This window comes from Choloepus didactylus, chromosome 14 (genome assembly GCF_015220235.1).
Source record: "Choloepus didactylus isolate mChoDid1 chromosome 14, mChoDid1.pri, whole genome shotgun sequence".
In the NCBI taxonomy this organism is placed as follows: Eukaryota; Metazoa; Chordata; class Mammalia; order Pilosa; family Megalonychidae; genus Choloepus; species Choloepus didactylus.
The window spans coordinates 8,235,672-8,256,804 of NC_051320.1; the positions used below are offsets into that span (position 1 = coordinate 8,235,672).

A 21,133-nucleotide genomic window follows, 5' to 3' on the forward strand; every position below is an offset into this window, starting at 1 on the left:
ACTGAGGCCTTTCTTAGAAGCCTTTTTGAGGAAGTTTTTGTCATGAATGGGTGTTAAATTTTGCCAAATGCTTTTTCTGCACATGTGGAGATGATCATATGGAATCTCTTCTTTAATCTGCTATTATGCTGAGTTACAATTTTGGTTTTCAAATGTTAAACAAACTGGCATTCCTAAAATGAAAGCTACTTGTGCATGATGTATGTATCATCCTTATCATATATACCTGGACTAGATTTTCTAAAAGTTGACTAAGGATTTTTGCATCCATGTAAATGAAGGACATAAGCCTGTTTTGCTGCTGTTGTTGTTGTTGTTTTTCTTGTAAAGGTTTTGTCTGATATGGATACCAAGATAATGCTTGCCTCATAGTAAGTTAAGAAGTGTTCGTTCTTTTATTTTCCAGGAAAATTTATATGGATTTGGTTCCATTTCATCCTTAAATGTATGTTAGAATTCACCAGTAAAGTCATCTGGGCCTGGAGTTTTTTGTTTGTTCAGGGTTTTGTGAGATGTGTGAACTACAAGTACAAATTATTTAATAGATTAGATTTAATAGATTTAGTAGTTGTATCCTTGTTTCCTTTTTCTCAAGGACCATGGTCCTTCACAGCCTGTTGTCCAGTACCAAAAATTGATTTTTCATCTGTTTGCTGGGTTTCCAGTTTTTCATTTCCTCCACATTGTCAAGTTTACAGGCAGAAAATTTTTCATCATATTCCCTTACTATCCCTCTAATGTTTGTAATATCTGTGATGATATGCTCCCATTCTTGATTTTGGTAATTTCTCTTTTTTTCCTGGTAGTCTGGCTAGAGGTCTGTCAATACTATTGATCTTCTCAAAGACCTTTTAGTTTTGATTTCTCTTTATTGTGTTCTCTTTTCTATTTGCTTGATCTCAAGTCTTTATTATTTCCTTTTTTGCTTATTTTGGATATAACTTACTCTTTTTCCCTAGATTTTTTAAGTAGAAGCTTGGTTTATTGATTTGAGATAGTTCTTCTTTTCTAATATAAATATTTAATTCTATAAATGTCCATGTACCACCACTGTGGCCACATCCCCAAAATTTCAACATATTGTGTTTCCATTTTTATTCTGCTCAAAATATTTCCTAATTTTCCTTATGATTTCTTCCTTGTGTCACTTGCAGGGTCCAAATATTTGGAGGTTTTTGTGATAGCTTTCTTTTGTTGTTTTCTAGCTTAATTCAGTTGTCATCAGAAAACATATTTTGCATGGTTTCAATGATTTTAAATTTATTGAAATGTGTTTTGTAGCCCAGAATATGATCTCTCAACAAAGGTTCCCCGTTCACTTGAAAAGACTGTGCTGTCTTCTGCTTTGTAATGGAATGTTCTATTAATATCTATTAGATCAAGTTGGTATTAATACAGTTAAAGTCTTTTAGGAACTTACCAATTTTCTGTCTATTTGCCCTTTCAATTATTGAGAAGCGTGCTGAATTTGTTTTTTCTCCTTTCGGTTTTATGCATATTTAGATTCTTGAAATTCATAACTCTGTTACGAGATGCTTGCCTGGTAATTTTGGACTGGATGATGAGAATTTTGAATTTTAGGTTACTGAGTGCTGAATTTTGTTAAAATATTGGACTATGTTCTGACTTACAGTTATATCAGTTAGGATCAGTCTGATGCTTTCAACTTTGATTTTAAGCTTTGCCAGTGCAGGTCCAGAGCAGTCTTTAGGATAGGTAATCTAACATCATTATTAAGGCAACACCTGCTGAGGGTTCTGTCAGATGCTTTGCAGCATAAAGCCTTCCCACTGGCTGGTGGTAACAAATCAGACTGATCTCTGGGAATTTTTGGTGTAGGGCTTCCCAGCAGTTCTTTTCTGGCCTTGGTTAATTTCCTCTCATGCACACCTGGTAAGTATTCAGCTAAGGGCTTTAGAAGAGTGTCTGCACGTCAGCAGGGTGTCCGCAGGGCTCCCTCTCAGTGAAGGCCCCTGCACTCTGGGACCCCACCCCACCAACTCTCACCTTGTCGTGATCCTCAAACTCTGACATCAGTCTCCTCAACTGGGCAGGCCTGCTGGGCTCTGGCTGCACCCCCATCCCTGCCCTTCAGCTGGAAACTGTAGGCTGGCCTCCTTGTTTCCTTTCTCTCAAGGACCACAGCCCTTCACAGCCTGTTGTCCGATGCCGAAAACTGATTTTTCATCTGTTTGTCTGGGTTTCCAGTTTTTTAAAGCAGAAAGAAAATACGCTCTCTCTTACTCCATCATGGTCAAAAGCAGAAATTTGTCTCTGTTTTCTAATTCAATGAAAACTCCCAGATGTCATACATCAAAGATGCTTTTATACTGAGAATAAGTCACTATTTATCATGATGTAAAGATTAGTTGAAATAAAGTCTTTGGTGAGGACTTTCTACCACCATAAAGGACTATGATTAACTCTGCATGTTGGACTTTGATTTATCTTGAGAAAGGAAAAATAAAAGAGCAGTCCCTGACTTTCAGGAGCTGGCTTGGCACTCACAGCATGGCCATGTTATTCTCTTATTGAACATAATCTCACAGAATACCAACTTCAGACAAGATTACCCCAAGACCATGATAACATGGGACAAGAGAAGGCTCCTTCATAATTTTATCTAGGCACAGACAAAAGCAAGCACCACAAAATACCAAACACATCCTCTCTTGGCCAAACTGAATGATTGCTACTTCTTTGCTAATTAGAGCTTTAGCCTCATTCCTTATATCCCCCTCCCTAGAGAGATTAAGATTTATTAAGATACACAATCATAGAAATTCCCATGTACTCTGGCAGCATTCAATCCAGAGCAAACCCCTTCTCAAGCCCTCCTCCCTATGAATCACCCAGCCAAAGCCTAAATTCTACCATACATTCTAACATCATCTTATTGAAACACCCCATGATTCCCCATGGTGTGTGTTCTCCTTTGCAGAAATGAATAATAAACCCAACTTGTTTAATGCCAGGTGTGTACCTCGAGTGTGTTACCTGGTGGTCTCTGGAAGAATGGTAATGACAATCTGGGTGACGCAAAATGGCTCTAATTTAGGATTTTCTAGGCAATGAATGAGCAAAAGAAGTTTTATCCGTACCTGCTTTTGTCCCACGCAGAATTTATGGATTTTAAAAATATCTATAAATCCAAATATATTACACTAGTTATTCTAGTCCCTGCAACTTTAGATTTCTAAGGACTTAAAATTAAGTTTTTGGGACAAAAAAATGAGGTTTGTAATAAAACATTTAAAATATTAACTTTATAATTCTGAATGTTTATATTTCTAAAAAAAATTTAGCATTTACAGTAAGTTATGGCTTATATTAAGAACAAAGTTTAAAAGGTCCTCAAAATGAGCTAGGCAGACCAAAAAAGTTCAAAGAAATCAAATTAACGATGCTTTTATCACTGGAAAAATATTTAATTCAGTATTTTAAAAATACATTTAAAATTAGCTGTATCTTTAAAGAAGTTTCCAGAAACTAGTTATTAAAATAATAATAACAAAAGAATAATAAATTTGGTAACAATAGTAATAGGAACTATTATTTCAGGATCTACTTTTGCCAAGTGTTTAACACAAAATATCCCCCGATTTCACAGTGAGACCAGCAAATTGCTATTATTATTCTCCTTTTAAAAACAATAACATAATAAACAATGAAACCAATGATAGTCTGAGAATTTTAAAGTGAAATACCCAAGCTCAAATACCTAAATGTCAAACTTTTTTCAGCCTCATCAAACTCCCTTTAGACTGGTTTCTGAGACCTTCTGCTCTCAGCCACACCACTGCCTCTTTTCATAATTACAGTCGACCACAGAATAAGACATTTATAGTTAGGAGTGCTGTGTATTGAAATGATATTAATGATCTCCAATCCCAAAACACTATGAACATCAGAACGTAAGGAATTGAGAAAAACATGTTTTTGCAAGGAGTGGTAATCAGACATTCTTCAAAGATAAGATATGGACGCCCCTTGATAAAGAGTCTTGAGGACCAGACCTCTGAGACTCAAAAGCCCCGTGCGGCGCCTCTCGGGGGAGCCCGGGAGAGGCGGAAGAACCAGGTCAACTACAGTCACGCCAATGTGCTGTCGATTTGTGATCATCTCTCAGGTCATTTTACGACAATTTACGACACATCGCAAAGTGATGGGGCGCTATGTAACAGTTTCACAATGTACGGGAGCTTGTGTAATTTAATAAAGATATTAAAGATGAAATACGACATTTAGAAATAAGTCAACACATTTAAAGAGAAGACAGGATAAGAAATGTAACGTCATACGTTGAAGAGGAAATGTACGTTGAAAAGCAATGAATAATATCACTTCTGGTTCAATAGCAGGAAGAACATGACTAGAAGATACGTTCTCACAAAAGAGATATTTGGTGCCTAATAAGGAGGTGAGGAGGAAGGACATTTTATTGGCAAAGAAAAATATAATCAGTGAAAATATGTCACTTGTATCAGTGGAATAAGACAGAAAACTTTTATAAGAAGAAGAGTGCTCAAAAGCAAGAAGATTGATCAATAGAAGAAATGTAAACCGTGCTTTCCGTGAACACACCCATTAGTCTTTTTCTGAATGTTGAAAGCATTAAAGAGTCCTAGGTATCATCTCGAGTAGAAAACTTGCTTTAGGGATACTGTCACCCTATCAGGATATGTATGCATAAAAGACAAAATTATACTTTAAAAAAAGGTCTTTAATTCAGTAAAAGTCATATTCTCACAGATTGTTCACTTAATATACACCTTCTAATATGTGATCATTCTATCTTCTTAGATAAAATCCAGTGGTTATAATTCTTATAAAAGTAATTACTGTTATCTATCCATCTACTGCCCTGACAAATTCAACATAAGAATGAGCTATTCTTCTGAGATCACTTAGCCTCCTAATATCTCAAACAACATTTGTGTTTTAGTATATGACTTTGTGTTTAATCACAAAATTTCTCTTAATGTAGCCCATCCATAGAAATTAATCCTGTGGAACATAAAGAGAACATTTATCCTTGAAACAGATGGTGGTTTGTCAAATTTTCAATTGATGATAATAATAATTATTATTATTATTAGACTAAAAAAATCCTTCATTATCCCCCACTGACTTCCCCATCCCCACTTTTTAGTGTTGAAGGCTGTGTCATGGAGATTGTAAGAAAATCAAAACATGCATATTTATCCTGATTGTTTTACATTACAAAGTTCCACTATTTATGAGACTCAGCCAACATCTACAATGTATACCTTTCCTTTTTTAAAAAGGAATTTTAATGGATTATGTACAGTAAGAATCATTAACATAAAGACATTTAAATAGATCTTAAAGAACAAATATCTCAGGCACCTCACATTCTACTGTAGTTTTGTAGAGATATATTGGAATAGAACTGGCCTTTAGAGTGATGATTAAAATTATGAAATATCCCAATGATTGGAGATTATATTTTTGGATACCAACAATACTCTTTCAATGGTGGATCACAAAAGCATGAAATTGTTCTTTAAAAATAGAAAACAGAAATACATTTTCCATGGCTTTAAATATATTAGCATTATTCAGGATTTGTAAGACCAGTAATTATTATCAGAATGTAAAGCACTGACTTATGGGAATTATGTCATTGTTAAATGGGAATTACAATTTTTCATATGCCAAGACTTTATAAACCATCTGTAAATGTATTTTATGAAAAACACATCACATTGATACCAGCTTTGTATGTTGTTATTAAAGAATATGCACCCAATTGTTTTACTTTGTAATTCTGTAATAAAGCAAAATACCTAAACATTCTACAATTTTAAGTAATAAAGATAAAGATTAAGAAATATACTTTGTCAAAGGGATGGCTTTTGCAAAAGGGAAAATTAATAAAAGATGGGATAGAAGCAATGATAATTTTTAAAAATATATTTAATTGCTTGATCACATTTTAATACTATAATCTAACACCTAGGCTTTCTGGGGAAAAAAATCCAGAATTCACCAAGCATATTTATTATAGAAATGACTGAAAAATAATTTTTTGAAAGTAGAAGAAAAGTTGGGAATCAAGGGCTTCTGATATTTAGAAACTCTATTAATAATCTAAAATAACATCAAAGAACATTCTGAGCACAAAGAACATTCTGAGAACATATCTGAGCTGAAAAAATATCCCTTAGCTTGTCACCAAGGGGGAAATTTTTTTTCAAATACCTGAGTACTATTTGTGTCACAGACACTCAAATTGAAAGAAATCTCTGAATAAAAGTGAAATTGCAGTTCAGTAGCAGTGTAACTATGCCATATGACTTTTTCATACTGAGGAATTCATATAATTCTGATAGGTAAATCTGAGGCTTATATTGTTTCACACTTATTTTTGAAACCAGCAACAGGGCTTAAATGCTGACAAGTACACTGAAGTAAAAGTTGGGAAGTCTGGGTTCTGATAAAACTGTCTCAGACTTTTAATCATGGGCAAGTCATTTAACTAACACTGTCCTTGGTTTTATCATCTGTAAAATGGGATTCCAGGGGTTCCTATAAAATTTAGATGTCTAGGAGCTTGTTTTATAAATTAATAATAATAACAACTCTGAGTTACCTTCTTCAAAATGCCTATATTGAGTCCAGTGCTAACCTAGTTTCTTGACATACTGAATCCTCACAACAGAAATATCTCTATTTTGGAGATTTGGAAATGGAGGCTGGGAGGATAAGTTCCCCATCACACGACTAATAAATGCAGGAGTTGGAACTCCAGCTAGGTCTGTCTTCCCAATGTCATGACAACCCAGTCCTACATTCTCATTTTTATCCAACTGATCACAAAATGTTCAATCCTTCAAGTCTCATGGCGAAGTTTAAACTAATTGGCCAGTTATCACAAAATGGCATTGAACTGTAAACTGCTGATTCATCAGTGATTCGATAAGGAAGTTTCTATTACTTTCATGTGTTCCGAGGAGAGGAGTCCTTTGAATGTTTGCTCATCTAGTGCATGTATTTCATTCTTGTACAGGCACCTGGAAAAGATATAACACCATATTAAATCACAAGCGTTAGAAACAAGTATTATACCTTAAAAACGCTCACCCGGTTGTGGAGAAGAAAAAAATTTATTCACGATCTTGCAAGAATGGACACACAGCCAGAAACATGGCAGGCGTGCCAGAAAAAGAGCATGGCAATAGTTTTATCCTACCCCTAGTATGCAAGTCCCTCCCCTGTTTCCCCATTGGCTGGGTACTCCAGAGGTTACAGCCTATCCAAGAGAGCTAACTAGCCCACCTTTGAGATTTTGAACTGTACAGCCTATCAGAGAGAGTTAACTAGTTTAAATTTCTTGCTGAGAGTTCCCGCCTTTGATTATACCCCATATCTCTTTACATTCCAGTAACCCTGGCTATTTTTCCCATATAAAGAGTTGGCACTGATTCTAGGCTTACGTCATGCTCTCTCTCTCTCCTTCCCTTTACCCTGGAGCCTGTTTAAGCTAGTTCTGCCACCATTTTCCCTATCCCATGTTGCCTTTATATGAAAGCTAAACTTAACCCTTTCTTACATAAGTTAGTATAGATGTCACACATCTTAGATTGGGATTTTTTAAATTGCACTCAGTGAACGTAAGGGCTTTGAGGATATGTTCATGGATTCACTCTAAGGAGGTGGAAACTTAGATTTTATTTTTATGTGTTCAGTTCTCTACTGAGGGGGCACTCATCAGATTCTCAGAGGAATCCTCATTCAGGAAACTAAGAATCACTGAAAACTTAAAGTTATTACAGAGAAAGTACAATTCTTGCGAGATTGAGGGATGGGTGCTGGTAGTTCCCAAGTGGAGAGAACGCTTTACTGTTCTTGACTGTAATTTATCAGCCTCTTCTTCCCCCTCTTCCCTGGATGCTGTGCAGTGTTCTTCTGACCTCCAGAGTTTCAAAATATTTGTTTCAGATGGTTCCTGCCTGTTTAATAGTTGTTCTGGTGGAGGAACTGAGTCCTGGAACTTCCAATCCTCCATGTTCCAACAGTGCTTTCTCATTCTAATTGAACTTCTGTTTTGGAAAAATCACTGTTTAGAGAATGAAAAGTCACAATTATCTTTTAATGTACATGTATACAAAATATGCAAAGAACGTAATCTCAATAATAAGAAAACAAACAACCCTATTTAAAATAGGAAAAAAGTTTTGAACTTTTTCAGAACAGAACACCAAAGAACATATACAGATGGCATCTAAGCATATGATAGGATACTCAACATAATACTTCATCAGGGAATTGAAAATGAGAACCACAATGAGATACCACAACAAATCTATTAGAATGGTTGAAATCCAAGAATTAATTGCTTTTAAAAGACAATAAATTGTCTTTTAGAGATTAGAGAAAGAAACATAGTACTGGGAAATGAGATTTTTTAACAGTAAAGTTGAGTGATAATGAGTATTAGAGGTAAGTCAGTGCAGTGTGGATAGATAGGAAGGGGAGATAAGAAAGTAGTTCCAGTGCAACCCACAGGACTTGGTGACTAGCTGGATACACTGAGAGAGGAAGTCAGAGGCCACTATGGTGAATAGATATTGAGTTTGGATGACTCTGAGTTCATCATCATTGCCCAAAATAATGAGCATGTTAGATGGGAAAATAAGAAGATTAGAAGGGAGAAAGATAATTAGTTAAGTTTAAGTCAAGCCAAATTTGAAGTTCCTGTAGGGCATCTCAGTGGACATACTGAGTAAGAAATTGGGTATAGGTGGATTTGGAGACAAAAATATATTCTGGACAGGAAATAAGGATTTGAGCACCAGCAGCAACTAGATGATAACTGATACCATGGGAAGGGATATGTTCAACCAAAGAGTGGTGCGAAGTGTGGAAAAGGAGAGACCCTAGGGTCAAACTCTGGGTGAGGGAGTCTGGGAAATAGTAGGCAGAAAAGCTAAAGGAAAACCAGGAACATGTGGTTTTAATACCAAAGAGATTTTCAAGAATGTCTTAGGTTATGAGGGCTGCTGTGAAAAACATCACACACTGGTTAACAGGAATTTATAGTCTCGTGGCTTCAGAGGCTAGAAGTCCAAAATCAAGGTCTCCACAGGCAGTGTTTTCTCCAGGGGTCTGCAGTGCTCCAGTGTCAGCTTGTTACAATCCTTGAGGTTCCTTATCTGGCCTCCATCACAAGGCGGTCTCTGTCTCCTTGGTCTGCTCTTCTGATTTCCACTGACTTCTTGTTTCTGGCTCTTCATTGTGACTTTCTCTAACTTCTTTTATAAAACATCCAGTAATATGGATTAAGGCCCATCTTGATTCATTTTTGAAAGGTCCTATTTACAATGGATTCACACCCACAGGAATGTGGACTAAGATGAAGAACATGGGTTTGTCAAGGCACATGATTCAATCTCCCACAAAGAGAGTGAGAGGTCAAAAAAGGAAACCTGTGGATTATCAAGCATGACAAACATTCTGGTTTGCTCAAATTGCCATTATGCAAAATACCAGAAATGGATTGGCTTTTATAAAGGGGATTTATTAGGCTACAAATTTACAGTTCTAAGGCCACAAAAGTGTCCAAACTAAGGCATCAACTAGAGGATAACTTCACTGAAGAAAAATCAATGGCATCCAGAACATCTCTGTCAGCTGGGAAGGCACATGGTTGGCATCTGCTAATCCTTTGTCCCTGGGATGCATTTCAAAATGGCTTTCTCCAAAATGTCTCTCTCCTAGGTCTCTCTCCTAGTTTCTGTGAATCCATGTTTGTTCTCCCAGAGCATTTCTCTCTAAGCATCTGGGTGTCCTCTCTTGGCTTCTCTAGGACAAACTCTTCCCATCACCTCTTAGCTTAGCATCTCCAAATGTTCTTCTGTCTGCATCTCCAGGCATCTGGTTCTGTGTCGGCTCTTAGCTTCTCCCAGGGACAAACTCAAGATTACATATCTTAGCTTCTCTCTGAATATCTCTCACAGTTTCTCTAAGCTTCTCCTCTCTGTGAGATCTCTTAAAATACTCCAGAGAACTAATCACTGGATCGGTGGTACACACCTCCATGGGAATGATCTAATGAAAAGGTCTCACCTACAGTTAGGTTGGTACCATCTCCATGGAAACAACGTAATCAAACATATCAAAAGACTAATAAGTCTGCCCCCACAAGATTACATTAAATAACATGGCTTTGGGGGGGACATAATAGTTTCAACCAGCACAACATGTAGCAGAATGTTTTCAACGTGTTTAACAACATGAGATCCTTTGCCAATGAACTTCCAGTAGAGTGTTAGGGATGGAGATGGGTTTGGAGTGAGTAGAAGTAAGTAATATATAAATAAATGGAGACAGAGCTTAGCCTACAAACTCCCCTCCCCCATGTGGTCACTGTCTAATTCACCAGGCTTACCCCGCATCCTGCTCCATTCATGCCCTACAAGCCAGTTGCCATGACCCAAACATATCAAACTTTTCTTGCCCTTTCTCACTTATCCTCTTTTCAAGATTAGGATAAAATACTGCCCCTTTCATCAAGTCTATCTTGCCTCCTAGCTCTCATACCTCCCCAAGTAGAAATAATTCATATAAATATATATATGTGTGTGTGTATATATATGTATATATGTATATATCTGTATATCTGTATATATGTGTGTTTATATATGTATACACATGTATATATATGTATGTATGTGTGTGTATATATATGATATTTTTATAGGAATTGGCTCACACAACTGCAACTGTGGAGACTGGCAAGTCTAAATTCCAAAGGACAAGCTTCAAGCCAGAAACTACAAAGAAGATAATGCTGAATTCCCCAGAAGAATCTGGCTGGCTGAAGAAGAGATAGAAATTATTCTTTCTCCCTGCTGACATCCTCATTTGTGCTTTTTAGACCTCTAACTGGTTGAATGAGAAAATACCTCTCATTGCTGAGGGCAATCTCCTTTGTTGATTTTAGATGCAATCATCCATAGATGCAATCAACTGTGCAGTGATGTAAATTCAGCTATGAAATACCCTCACAGTAACAATCAGGTCAGTGCTTGCTTGACCAAACAGCTGGACACCCTAACCTATAGCCAAGTTGATACAAGAAATTAACACACTCCTCTGTGCTCTTGCTATACTCATTGCATGAGTCCACTCTGATGACTAACCCAGATTTTGATTGAAACCTGGGCCTCAACTCTTGGAATACCTAAGCCCTTATGTGAATGTGGTAGATTGCAGAAATGGCCACAAATTTCTCCTGTCTCTGGATACAACCCCTTCAAAATGTTGCTTTGTTGCTTTACACATCAAGAGGTGGAGTCTATTTCTCCAATGATGGAATCAGAGCTTGGCCACATGACTCTTCCCATGTGGCCACATTAGCAAACACAACACAAGTAAGGCTTGAAAACACTCATCTCTGCACTAGGGATCTTAAGATCATTTGTGAACAAGGGCAATCTAGCTGGCTAGACAAAATGAGGTCTCATGGGGAAAAAAACACACCCTTGATATTGACAAATTTCCAGACATATGAGTGAAGCCATCCCAGACTTTCCAGTTCCAGCTGAGCCAGCCCAGATCAGGACAGCCCTACCAACCCATAGAGTCATATGAAATAATAATTGTTCATTGTTGTAACCCATTAAGTACTAGAGTGGTTTGTTACTGTTTTAATTTCCTTGGCTGCTCCAGCAAATAGCATGCAATGGGTTGGCATAAACAATGAGAATTTATTAGCTCATGGTTTTGAGACTAAGAGAAACTAAAATCAGAGCACTGCTTTCTTCCTGAAGACTGGCATTCTGGGTTTGGCTGCTGGTGATCCTTGGTCCTTAGCTTGTCACATGGCAGACTCTCCTGGGCTCTCCCTTCTCTTCTGGTTTCTGTTGATGTTCAGCTTCTAGCTACACACTGTACTGCTTTCTTTCTCTCTCATGTCTGAATTTCATCCTGCTTACATAAAGGACTCCAGTAATAGGATTTAGAACCATCCTGATTGAGTTGGGCCTCACCTTAACTGAAGTAGCCTCACCAAAAGATTTTACTTACAATGGGTTTACACCCACAGAAATGGATTAAGTTTAGGATCACATTTTTCTGGGGTACATACAGCTCCAAACTACCACAGTTACACAGCAAAAGCTACCTGATAGTGTGAGAAAGGAAAGTGTCATGCATTTTGTAAGTTTATCATTAAATGCTTAGGGATTATTAACAGATGAGTCCAAAAAGGTGAGGTATGTGTCCCTCAAAATTACACTATGAAAGACCAGACTCTTTAAGTGCACTCACTTGGCCAATATTTCTGCAACAAAAAAAGAAAGAGAAAAATAAAAAGAAAGAAAGAAAAGCAAACTTGCATATATTTTAACGTGTAGGTTGCTAAAGAACTGGGAGGGTCTCCAAAAAATTCAGAGATGGGAGTGAGACAGAAAAGACCAATGCTAAGTACACAATTCTAAGTAACACATTCTGCCAGTAGTCTAAGAGGAGAGTTTGGGTAGGGAGTAGCTGTCAGTAAAAAGAGTTCATAAGGGCACAGGCACCAAGAGCTTAGCTGGAAGAGATGAAGATAAACAGGAAATGGGGCCATAGGTAGAAGCAATATCATGGATTTGAATGCTGAATAAATTTCCTCTTCACTACCAAGTGATGCCCAACTGATTTCAAACATGCATGTGGGTAACTTTTTTATTGTTTTATCACCAATGCCAACATGTAATAAGATTGTTACCATTTTATAGATGCCAAAATGTTTCTGAATAAATAAATTTGATTTTGAAGTTTATCATTAGACTAAATAATGCAAACTTGGTTAAAATAATTCTAGTAATGATGTTCTTAAGACTAGCTGGAGGCTTGCTTTGGTGGCACATATACTAAAATTTGAGCAATGCAGAGAAATTAGCATGGACCCTGCACAAGGATGTGCACAAATTAGTGAAGCACTCCATAATTTTAACTACTTCTAATGAGTAAACTTGGAGAATTAAAATCCAGTATCTAGAAAGAGGGTACAGAGTGGGCAGATGATGCTTAACATAAACAGAATTTTTAATAAGGTTGATTGTAAATGTTTGTAAATGGATAGAGGTGATGGAAGCAGAGTACCGTAAGTGTAATTAACAGTGCTGGGTGTAAGTATGGTTGAAAGCGGATGTCTAGGGTCATGTTATGTCACTAGAAGGAAAGCTAGAGGATAAAACATGGGACTGTATAACATAGCAAAACCTGTTGTGGATGATGACTGTGGTTAATTGTACAAATACAAGAAAGTTCTTACATGAACTAGAACAAAATCACATCACTATTAAAAAGTGTTAAAAATAAGGTGGTGGTCTGGTTTGCTAAAGATTCCAAATGCAAAATACCAGAAATGGATTGGTTTTTGAATGGGGGTTTATTAGTTCACAAATTTCCAGGTCTAAGGCCAAGAAAGGGTCCAAAGTAAGGCATAACAGGAGGATACTGTATTAGTTAGGGTTCTCTAGGGATACAACAAGAGATATCTGTAAATACTAGATTTTATAAAAGTGTCTCACACAACTGTGGGGATGCACGAGTCCAAATTCTGTAGGGCAGGCAGCAAACTGGCAACTCCGATGAAGGTGTTTGATGAACTCCTCAGGAGATACTGGCTAGCTGAAGAAGTGAAGGTTCTCTCCCTTTCTCCCTTAAAAGTCTTCAACTGATTGGATTAAATCCAGCTAATTGAATGCTCTCATTGTGGAAGACACACCCTTCATTGGTGTAATCAGTCACAGGTGCAGTCAATTGGCTGATGATTTAATAAACCAGCCTCTGGTTTATTAACCAGCCACAAATGTCTTTGCAATAATGGTTAGGCCAGTGCTGACTTGACAAGACACCTGGACACCATCATCTGGCCAGGTTGACACATGAACCTAACCATCACAGATACCTTCACTGAAGAAAGGTCAATGGCTTCCGAAGCACCTCTCTGTCACATGGGAAGTCACATGGCTGGCATCTGCTGGTCCTTTGCTCCTATGTTGCATTGCTTTCAGCGTCTGATTCCAGTGGCTTTCTCCTTAAGCATCTGTGGATTCTCTGGGGCAAATGCTGGGCTTCATCTCCTATCTTAGTATCTCCAAATGTTTGATTTCAACAGCTGTTTCCCAAATGTCTCTGGCCATTTTCTCTCTAAGAGTCTCTCTTATCTCTTCAAAAATGTCTCTGCCTTTTATCCTTTCATAGAGGATGCTGGTAAACTAATTAAGACCCACATTGGATGGGTGGGGTCACATCTTCATGGAAACATCCTGATCAAAAGATCCCACCCATAATAACTCTGCTCCACAAGATTGGATTTAAAGAACATGGCTTTAGTGGAGGACATAACAGATTCAAAACAGCACAGGTGGCATATGGGAAAAAGTACAATTAATGCAAACTGTGGACTATAGTTATCAGTAATATTGTAATATGAGTTCATCAACTGTAATAAAGGCACTATACCAAAGCTAAGCACCAACAATAGGGAGATATAAGGTACATGAGATTTTTTTTTCGAAGCACTGAGAATGTTCCCAAATTGATTGTGGTAGTGAATGCATAACTCTGTGATTATACTGAAAGCTATTGATTGTGCACTTTGGGCAGATTGTGTGATGTGTGAATACACTATTTAGAAAAGGGGATGGGTTCAGATAGAGAGATAGATAGAAAGATAGATAAATAGATAAATAGAGAGATACATAGACAATGGATAGACAGATGTATAGATAGGATTATAGGGCAAATGTGTCAAGCAGTTAAAAGTTGGTGGTTCTAGATGAGAAGAAAAATAGGGTGTTCTAGTCCACTAATGCTGCCAGATGGCAAAACACCAGAAATGGATTGGCTTTTATAAAAGGGGGGTTATTTTGTTATACAGTTACAGTCTCAAGGCCATAAAAGGTCCAAGGTAATGCATCAACAATTGGGTACCTTCACTGGAGGATGGCCAATGGTGTCCAGAAACCTCTGTTAGCTGGGAAGGCATATGGCTGGCATCTGCTCCAGAGTTCTGGTTTCAAAATGGCTTTCTCCCAGGACGTTCCTCTCTAGGCTACAGTTCCTCAAAAATGTCACTCTTAGTTGCTCTTGAGGCGTTTTTCCTCTCTTAGCTTCTCCAGAGCAAAATCTGCTTCCAACGCCTGTCTTCAAACTGTCTCTCATCTGCAGCTACTCTCTCAGCTCCTGTACATTCTTCAAAGTGTTCCTCTTGGCTGTAGCTCCTCTTCAAAATGTCACTCTCAGTTGCTCTTCAAAATGTCACTCACAGCTGCACAGAGTTCCTTCTGTTTGTTAGCTCATTTACATGGCTCCAATGATTTAATTTAGACCCACCCTGAATGGGTGGGGAAACACCTCCATGAAAATTATCCAATCAGAGTCATCACCCACAGTTGGGTGGGGCGCATCTCCACAGAAACCCTCAAAGAGTTATAATCTAATCAATACTGATACGTCTGCCCACACAAGATTACATCAAAGATAATGGCATTTGGGGGGACTTAATACACTCAAACCAGCAAATAGGGACAAAAGCTAAATTTAAAAATAAGATGGTATGGGGAGGATGCAATGCTTTGGATGTTCTCTTTTACTTTTATTTTTATTCTATTTTTTTGGAGTACAGAAAATGTTCAGACATTTTGTGTGGATGAATGCAAAATCATATGATGGTACTGTGAGCAGTTGATTGTACACTGTGGGTGATTGTGGGGCATGTGAATATATCTCAATAAAACTGAATTTTTTTTAAAAAAGACACAAAACAAGAACACAAAAATACAAGGAAAAAGAAATGCAAACAGATCACAGCTTGTATACTAACTTGCATATTTATACTCTGAGGTCCTTTGTCTTTATTTTCAAAAGCTGGCTAAATGCTAGGAAAAAAAGTCCATTATGAGTGATAATTCCCTGGGCAGCAATAATTGGTCTTTTCTTTGTGGGGTGGGGATCACAAAAATTACTTTGAGAATCTCAGGAAGCTTTCGAAGTTCTAAGCCAAGCAATGTACATATAAAAATACACATATATTTAACTTACAATTAAATGGGATCACATAGACTTCTAGAAGACTGTTTTTGAATCAGAGTAAAAATCCAGACTTCAGATTGATATAAATATCTCTATGTAAGTCTTTCTCCATAGCTATCTATCATGTATCTATATATATCTATTTTCTCCTGAATTTTAATGGTTAGTGCTTACCAATGCTATTGCATTCAACATCTAATCTCCAATTATGAATGATGATAAAAGTGATAATAAAAAATAATAGCAGCAGCTACCTACACTGATTCCTCCCCAAGTGTCATGTCTAACCACAGGTCTCATTTAATCTTTGTAAGTCACTTATATAGGTGGTTTATAGATCATGTATCAAAAACACAGAGAGTTTGTATCACCTGCTGTTCTAGTTTGCCAATGCTACTGGAATGCAAAACACCAGAAATGGATTGGCTTTTATAAGGGGGGTTTATTTGGTTACAAAGTTACAGTCTTAAGGCCATAAAGTGCCCATCAATAAAGGATACCTTCACTGGAGGATGGCCAATGGTGTCTAGAAAATCTCTGTTAGCTGAGTAGTCTCGTGGCCGGTGTCTGCCCCCAAGTTCTGCTTTCAAAATGGCTTTCTCCCAGATGTTCCTCTCTAGGCTTCAGCTCCTCAAAAATGTCACTCTCAGTTGCTCTTGGGGCATTTGTCCTGTATTAGCTTCTCCAGAGCAAAAGTTTGCTTTCAAAGGCCAAAATGTCTCTTTAAGCTGAAGCTCCTCTCTCAGTTCCTGTGCATTCTTCAAAATGTCCCTCTTGGCTGTAGCAAGCTTGCTCCTTCTGTCTGAGCTTATATGGTGCTCCAGTAATTTAATTGGGACCCACCCTGAATTGGTGGGGCCACACCTCCATGGAAATTATCCAACCAAAGGTCTTGTCCACAGTTGATTGAATCACATCTCCATTGAAACACCCAGAGGAATCCAAAATCGAATCAACACTAACATGTCTGCCCACACAAGATTGCATCAAAGATAATGGCATTTGGGGGGACACAATACATCAAACTGGCACACCTGCCCAATGCCTTCATTTAGAAAGTGAAAGAACCATGATTTAAAGCTAAATTTTTTTTATTACAGAAAAACAATTCAAAATCACCTGGTTACACCATATATGAGGTATATTCACATACCCCACGATCACCCACAGTATACAATCAACTGCTCACAGTACCATCATATGATTGTGCATTCATCCACACAAAATTTTTGAACATTTTCCATACTACAAAAGAATAGAATAAAAATAAAAGTAAAAGAGAACATCAAAAGCATTCCATCCTCCCCATACCATCTTATTTTTAAATTTAGCTTTTGTCCTCATTTGCTGGTTTGAATGTATTAAGTCCCCCAAAATGCCATTATCTTTGATGTAATCTTGTGTGGGCAGACATATCAGTATTGATTAGATTGTAATTCTTTGAATGTTTCTGTGGAGATGTGCCCCACCCAATGGTGGGTGATGATTCTGATTGGATCATTTCTGATTGGATGATTTCCATGGAGGTGTTACCCCACCCATTCGGGGTGGGTCTAAATTGAATCACTGGAGCCATGTAAATGAGGTGACAAACAGAAGGAACTAGTGCAGCTGAGTTCATCTGGATGAACTTAACTCATACAGGTTAATTTCATTAACAATATTTTTTTAAATTGAAGAATAATTAACATTTAACAAAATGCATAGATTTTAAGTTTACAGTTCAACAAGCTCTCACAGATGTATACACCTGTGTTACTACCTGTAGAATCAAGATGAAGAACATTTTTATCACCCCACAAAATTCCCTCATGTTCCTTTTTAGTTGATCCACTCCTTCTAGTCCAACACCTATTCTGATTTTCATCACATGTAATACCACTGACTGTTCAGTAATGTCATAGAAATGAAAGTGTCTGGTACATTCTCTTTTGTGTCTGGCTTCCATTATCCAACATGTTTTCAAGAGTCAAAAAAAAAAAATTAAAATTGGCAGTCCTGCATATTTTGGTAGAGGATATCTTGGAGTTCTCCATATGGGTTTTGTCTCATTTTTGCTATCCCCTTGCAAGTTTGAAACTATTTCAAAGTAAAAAGTTATTTTGCCCAGATGTGGCCTCTCTCTCTAAGCCAATTGAGCAGGTAAACTCACCGCCCTCCTCCTACTTGGGACATGACTCCCAGGGGAGTAAATCTCCCCGGCAACACGGGACATGACTCCTGGGGATGAGCCTGGTCCCTGCATCATGTAATTAAGAAAGTCTTGACCAAAAGGGGGGAAAAGGAAAGAATCAAAATGAAGTTTCAGTGGCTGAGAGACTTCAAATGGAGTCAAGAGGTCATTCTGGAGGTAACTAATGTGTTACATAGATATCCATTTTCAGTTTTTAGTTTTTTAGAATAGTTAGAAGGAAATACCTGAAACTGTTGAAATGCAATCCGGTATCCTTGATTCTTGAAGGTGAGAATCTAACTGTATAGTTTATATGGTGTAACCAGGTGATTGTGAAAGCCTTGTGGCTCACACTCCCTTTGAGTAGTGTAGGGACAAATGAGTAGTAGGATGGATAATAAAGTACATGAATAATATAGGCGAAAGGGGTATGAGATGTTTGGGGTATTCTTTTTACTTTTATTTTTATTTTTATTTTTTGGATTAATGAAAATGTACAAAAATTGATTGTGGTGATTAATGCACAATTATATAATGATACTGTGAGCAATTGTTTTACAATTTGGATGACTGTATGGCATGTGAATATACTTCAAAAAATACTAAAAATATATTTAAAATATGAAAGTGGGTGTAGATTCTGTTTACTCATAATTATATCAGAGATATCAACACCAATGATTGCATTAGCCAAGATTTGATTAGGTTTCAACAGAGCGTTTCTGTATTTGCATGGCAAAACATTTTGTTTTTTAAAGTTGACATCTAAAATTAGAGAATCTCATTCCCATTTAGTTGGCTAGTTTAACTCAAAGAGGAAAACTGTACTATGAAAATTTGAGTGTTCATTAATGCCACCATCATGCTCTAAGAAGAGAAGGGTTGATTACATTTATTTGATTAGATTCAGTTAACACATTCCTTGGGCGGAGACTGTGATGTGATTGGGGGCGGAGTCTGCATCCCAGGCATTTAAAAAGGCCAGTGAATCAGCTCCAGCTCATTGCTGAGAGGAGCAGAGAACCGGAGAGTGAAGTTGGAACACCGGACCCTCAGGATCTCAACTGAAAGACTCCAGCTAAATTTCAGTCCAGCTTCTACAGAGAGAAGACCTCATCTGAAAGTCTCCAGACAAACACACTCCGGTTACTGACAAGGTGAAAGCTCCCGATCAATTCCAGAAGCTAATAAAGGGCAATTTCAGCTCAGTTCTCTACTGCTGAAGAGCGACCATCACAACCAATGGCTAAAAGCTTGCGAGAGGAGGCAACATGTCCTGTTTGCCTGGAATTTTTCTCCAATCCTATTTCTCTCTCCTGTGCACACACCTTCTGTTATAACTGCATTCAAAGCTGGATGCAGGAAAGGGGGGATTCCAAATTGGTCTGCCCCCTGTGTCGAGAAGTGAATGAGAGACCTCCTTTGGAAGAATGGCAGATTCGAGCCTTGACTCTTCTCATCATGCAACACGGTCCCCTCCTGGAGCAAAGCCTGCACGTAAGTGAGGAAATCCGGAAGTTCCAAGAGTATATGACCCTGGACGCTGCCACCGCCAACCCCTTCCTTGTGCTCTCCGATGACCTGAGAAGCGTCCAGTGCGGGAAGGTCTGCCGCAACCCAAAGGAAGGTCCCGAGAGATTCACCCACATGCCCTGTGTCCTGGGCACCCCCCACTTCTCCTCTGGCCGCCATTATTGGGAGGTCGAAGTGGGAAAGGGCAAGGAGTGGGCTATAGGTGTCTGCAAGGAGTCCGTGAACAGAAAGGAGAAGAGCAGTTTCTCTTCTGAGCTTGGCTTCTGGATCATCAGCCTGACGGGAAATGCCATCTACCCGAGCTCCTCCCCACAGACCAGAATTTCTGCAAGCTCTGACCTTGACCGTGTGGGAATTTTCCTAGATGTGGAGATGGAAGAAATCAAGTTTTTTGATGTCAGAAATGATGCCCTCATCTACACATATCGTCAGCTCTCCTCCTTGGAGCCTTTGCGTCCCTTCTTCTGTCCTGAGCATCCTGGAGAATGTGACAGCGGCGCCCCCTTGAGCCTCTGCCCATGAGAAACTCAGCTCAGTGGAGATGGTCAGAGGATTGCAAAAGGTTCTGAATACTGGAGTTGGTTACGGAAAGAGAGAAATGACTCTTCTGAAGACTGGGTCCCTGGCTTGCCCACTAGATGCAGTTTTGGATGCAAAAACTTCTGCATATTCTACTTGTGAGATGTAAGGACAGTAAGTTCATGCTTCAGAGTACTTTGGACTTTTGACTTGTAAGAATTATTAACCATATTAACTATTCAATGTATATCCAGCAAAAACTGTTTTCAATGTTGCTTTTGAGTTTGTTACTTTTTTAAATTTTCTTGCAATTAAATCAATAAAATGTTAAAAGGAAAAAAGTTGCTTTCTTTTCAACTTTCAGTTGAGTTCCTTTTCTCCAAAGGAGGTAACATTTGCTCTCAGTTCTTCAGTGTATCACAGCTCTAAAATGCAGCTAATTTAAATGAACCACAATTACCAAGGATATCCTCAAACAATTGTACTTTTTCTTCTGATCTGAAAGCAAATTTGCCTAAGACATTTCAATTTGCTTTTGCCCAGGGAGTCAATGATACATTTTCAATCAAAACACATTAAAATTTAAGATGAGTTTGGAAATACTTTTTTAGAAATATTTTGTGTTTTGCAGGGTAATACTGCAATTCTAGAATATATTTAGTCTAATGAAGATTCATCACAAGGATATGCATGCACAATAAAAATTTATGGAGGATGACAACCTGAAATCCTTAGGAAGAGGCAGAATATAAATAATTGATTGATATGCATATGTGCTGGTGTGCATCTATTATGTCCCCCAGAAAAGTAATCTTCAATGCAATCTTGTGGAGGCAGATATCGGTCTTTTGA

General features: G+C 37.9%; 1 protein-coding gene and 1 pseudogene across 1 annotated transcript; both read left to right on the top strand.

The window, feature by feature from the left end:
- Window positions 1-12,864: 12,864 nt before the first annotated feature.
- Window positions 12,865-12,965, top strand: LOC119509706 (annotated as a pseudogene).
- Window positions 12,966-19,585: 6,620 nt separating this feature from the next.
- On the top strand, window positions 19,586-20,284 carry LOC119509596 (ret finger protein-like 4B). The gene has a single exon (XM_037803569.1). The coding sequence runs from the start codon at window positions 19,586-19,588 to the stop codon at window positions 20,282-20,284; it is 699 nt and encodes a 232-aa protein (XP_037659497.1).
- The last annotated feature ends 849 nt before the right edge of the window (window positions 20,285-21,133 follow it).

What these genes read in the sequence shown, in the direction of transcription:
- LOC119509596 (XM_037803569.1), top strand. Translation starts at nt 19,586, where the DNA reads ATGCAGGAAAGGGGGGATTCCAAATTGGTCTGCCCCCTGTGTCGAGAA.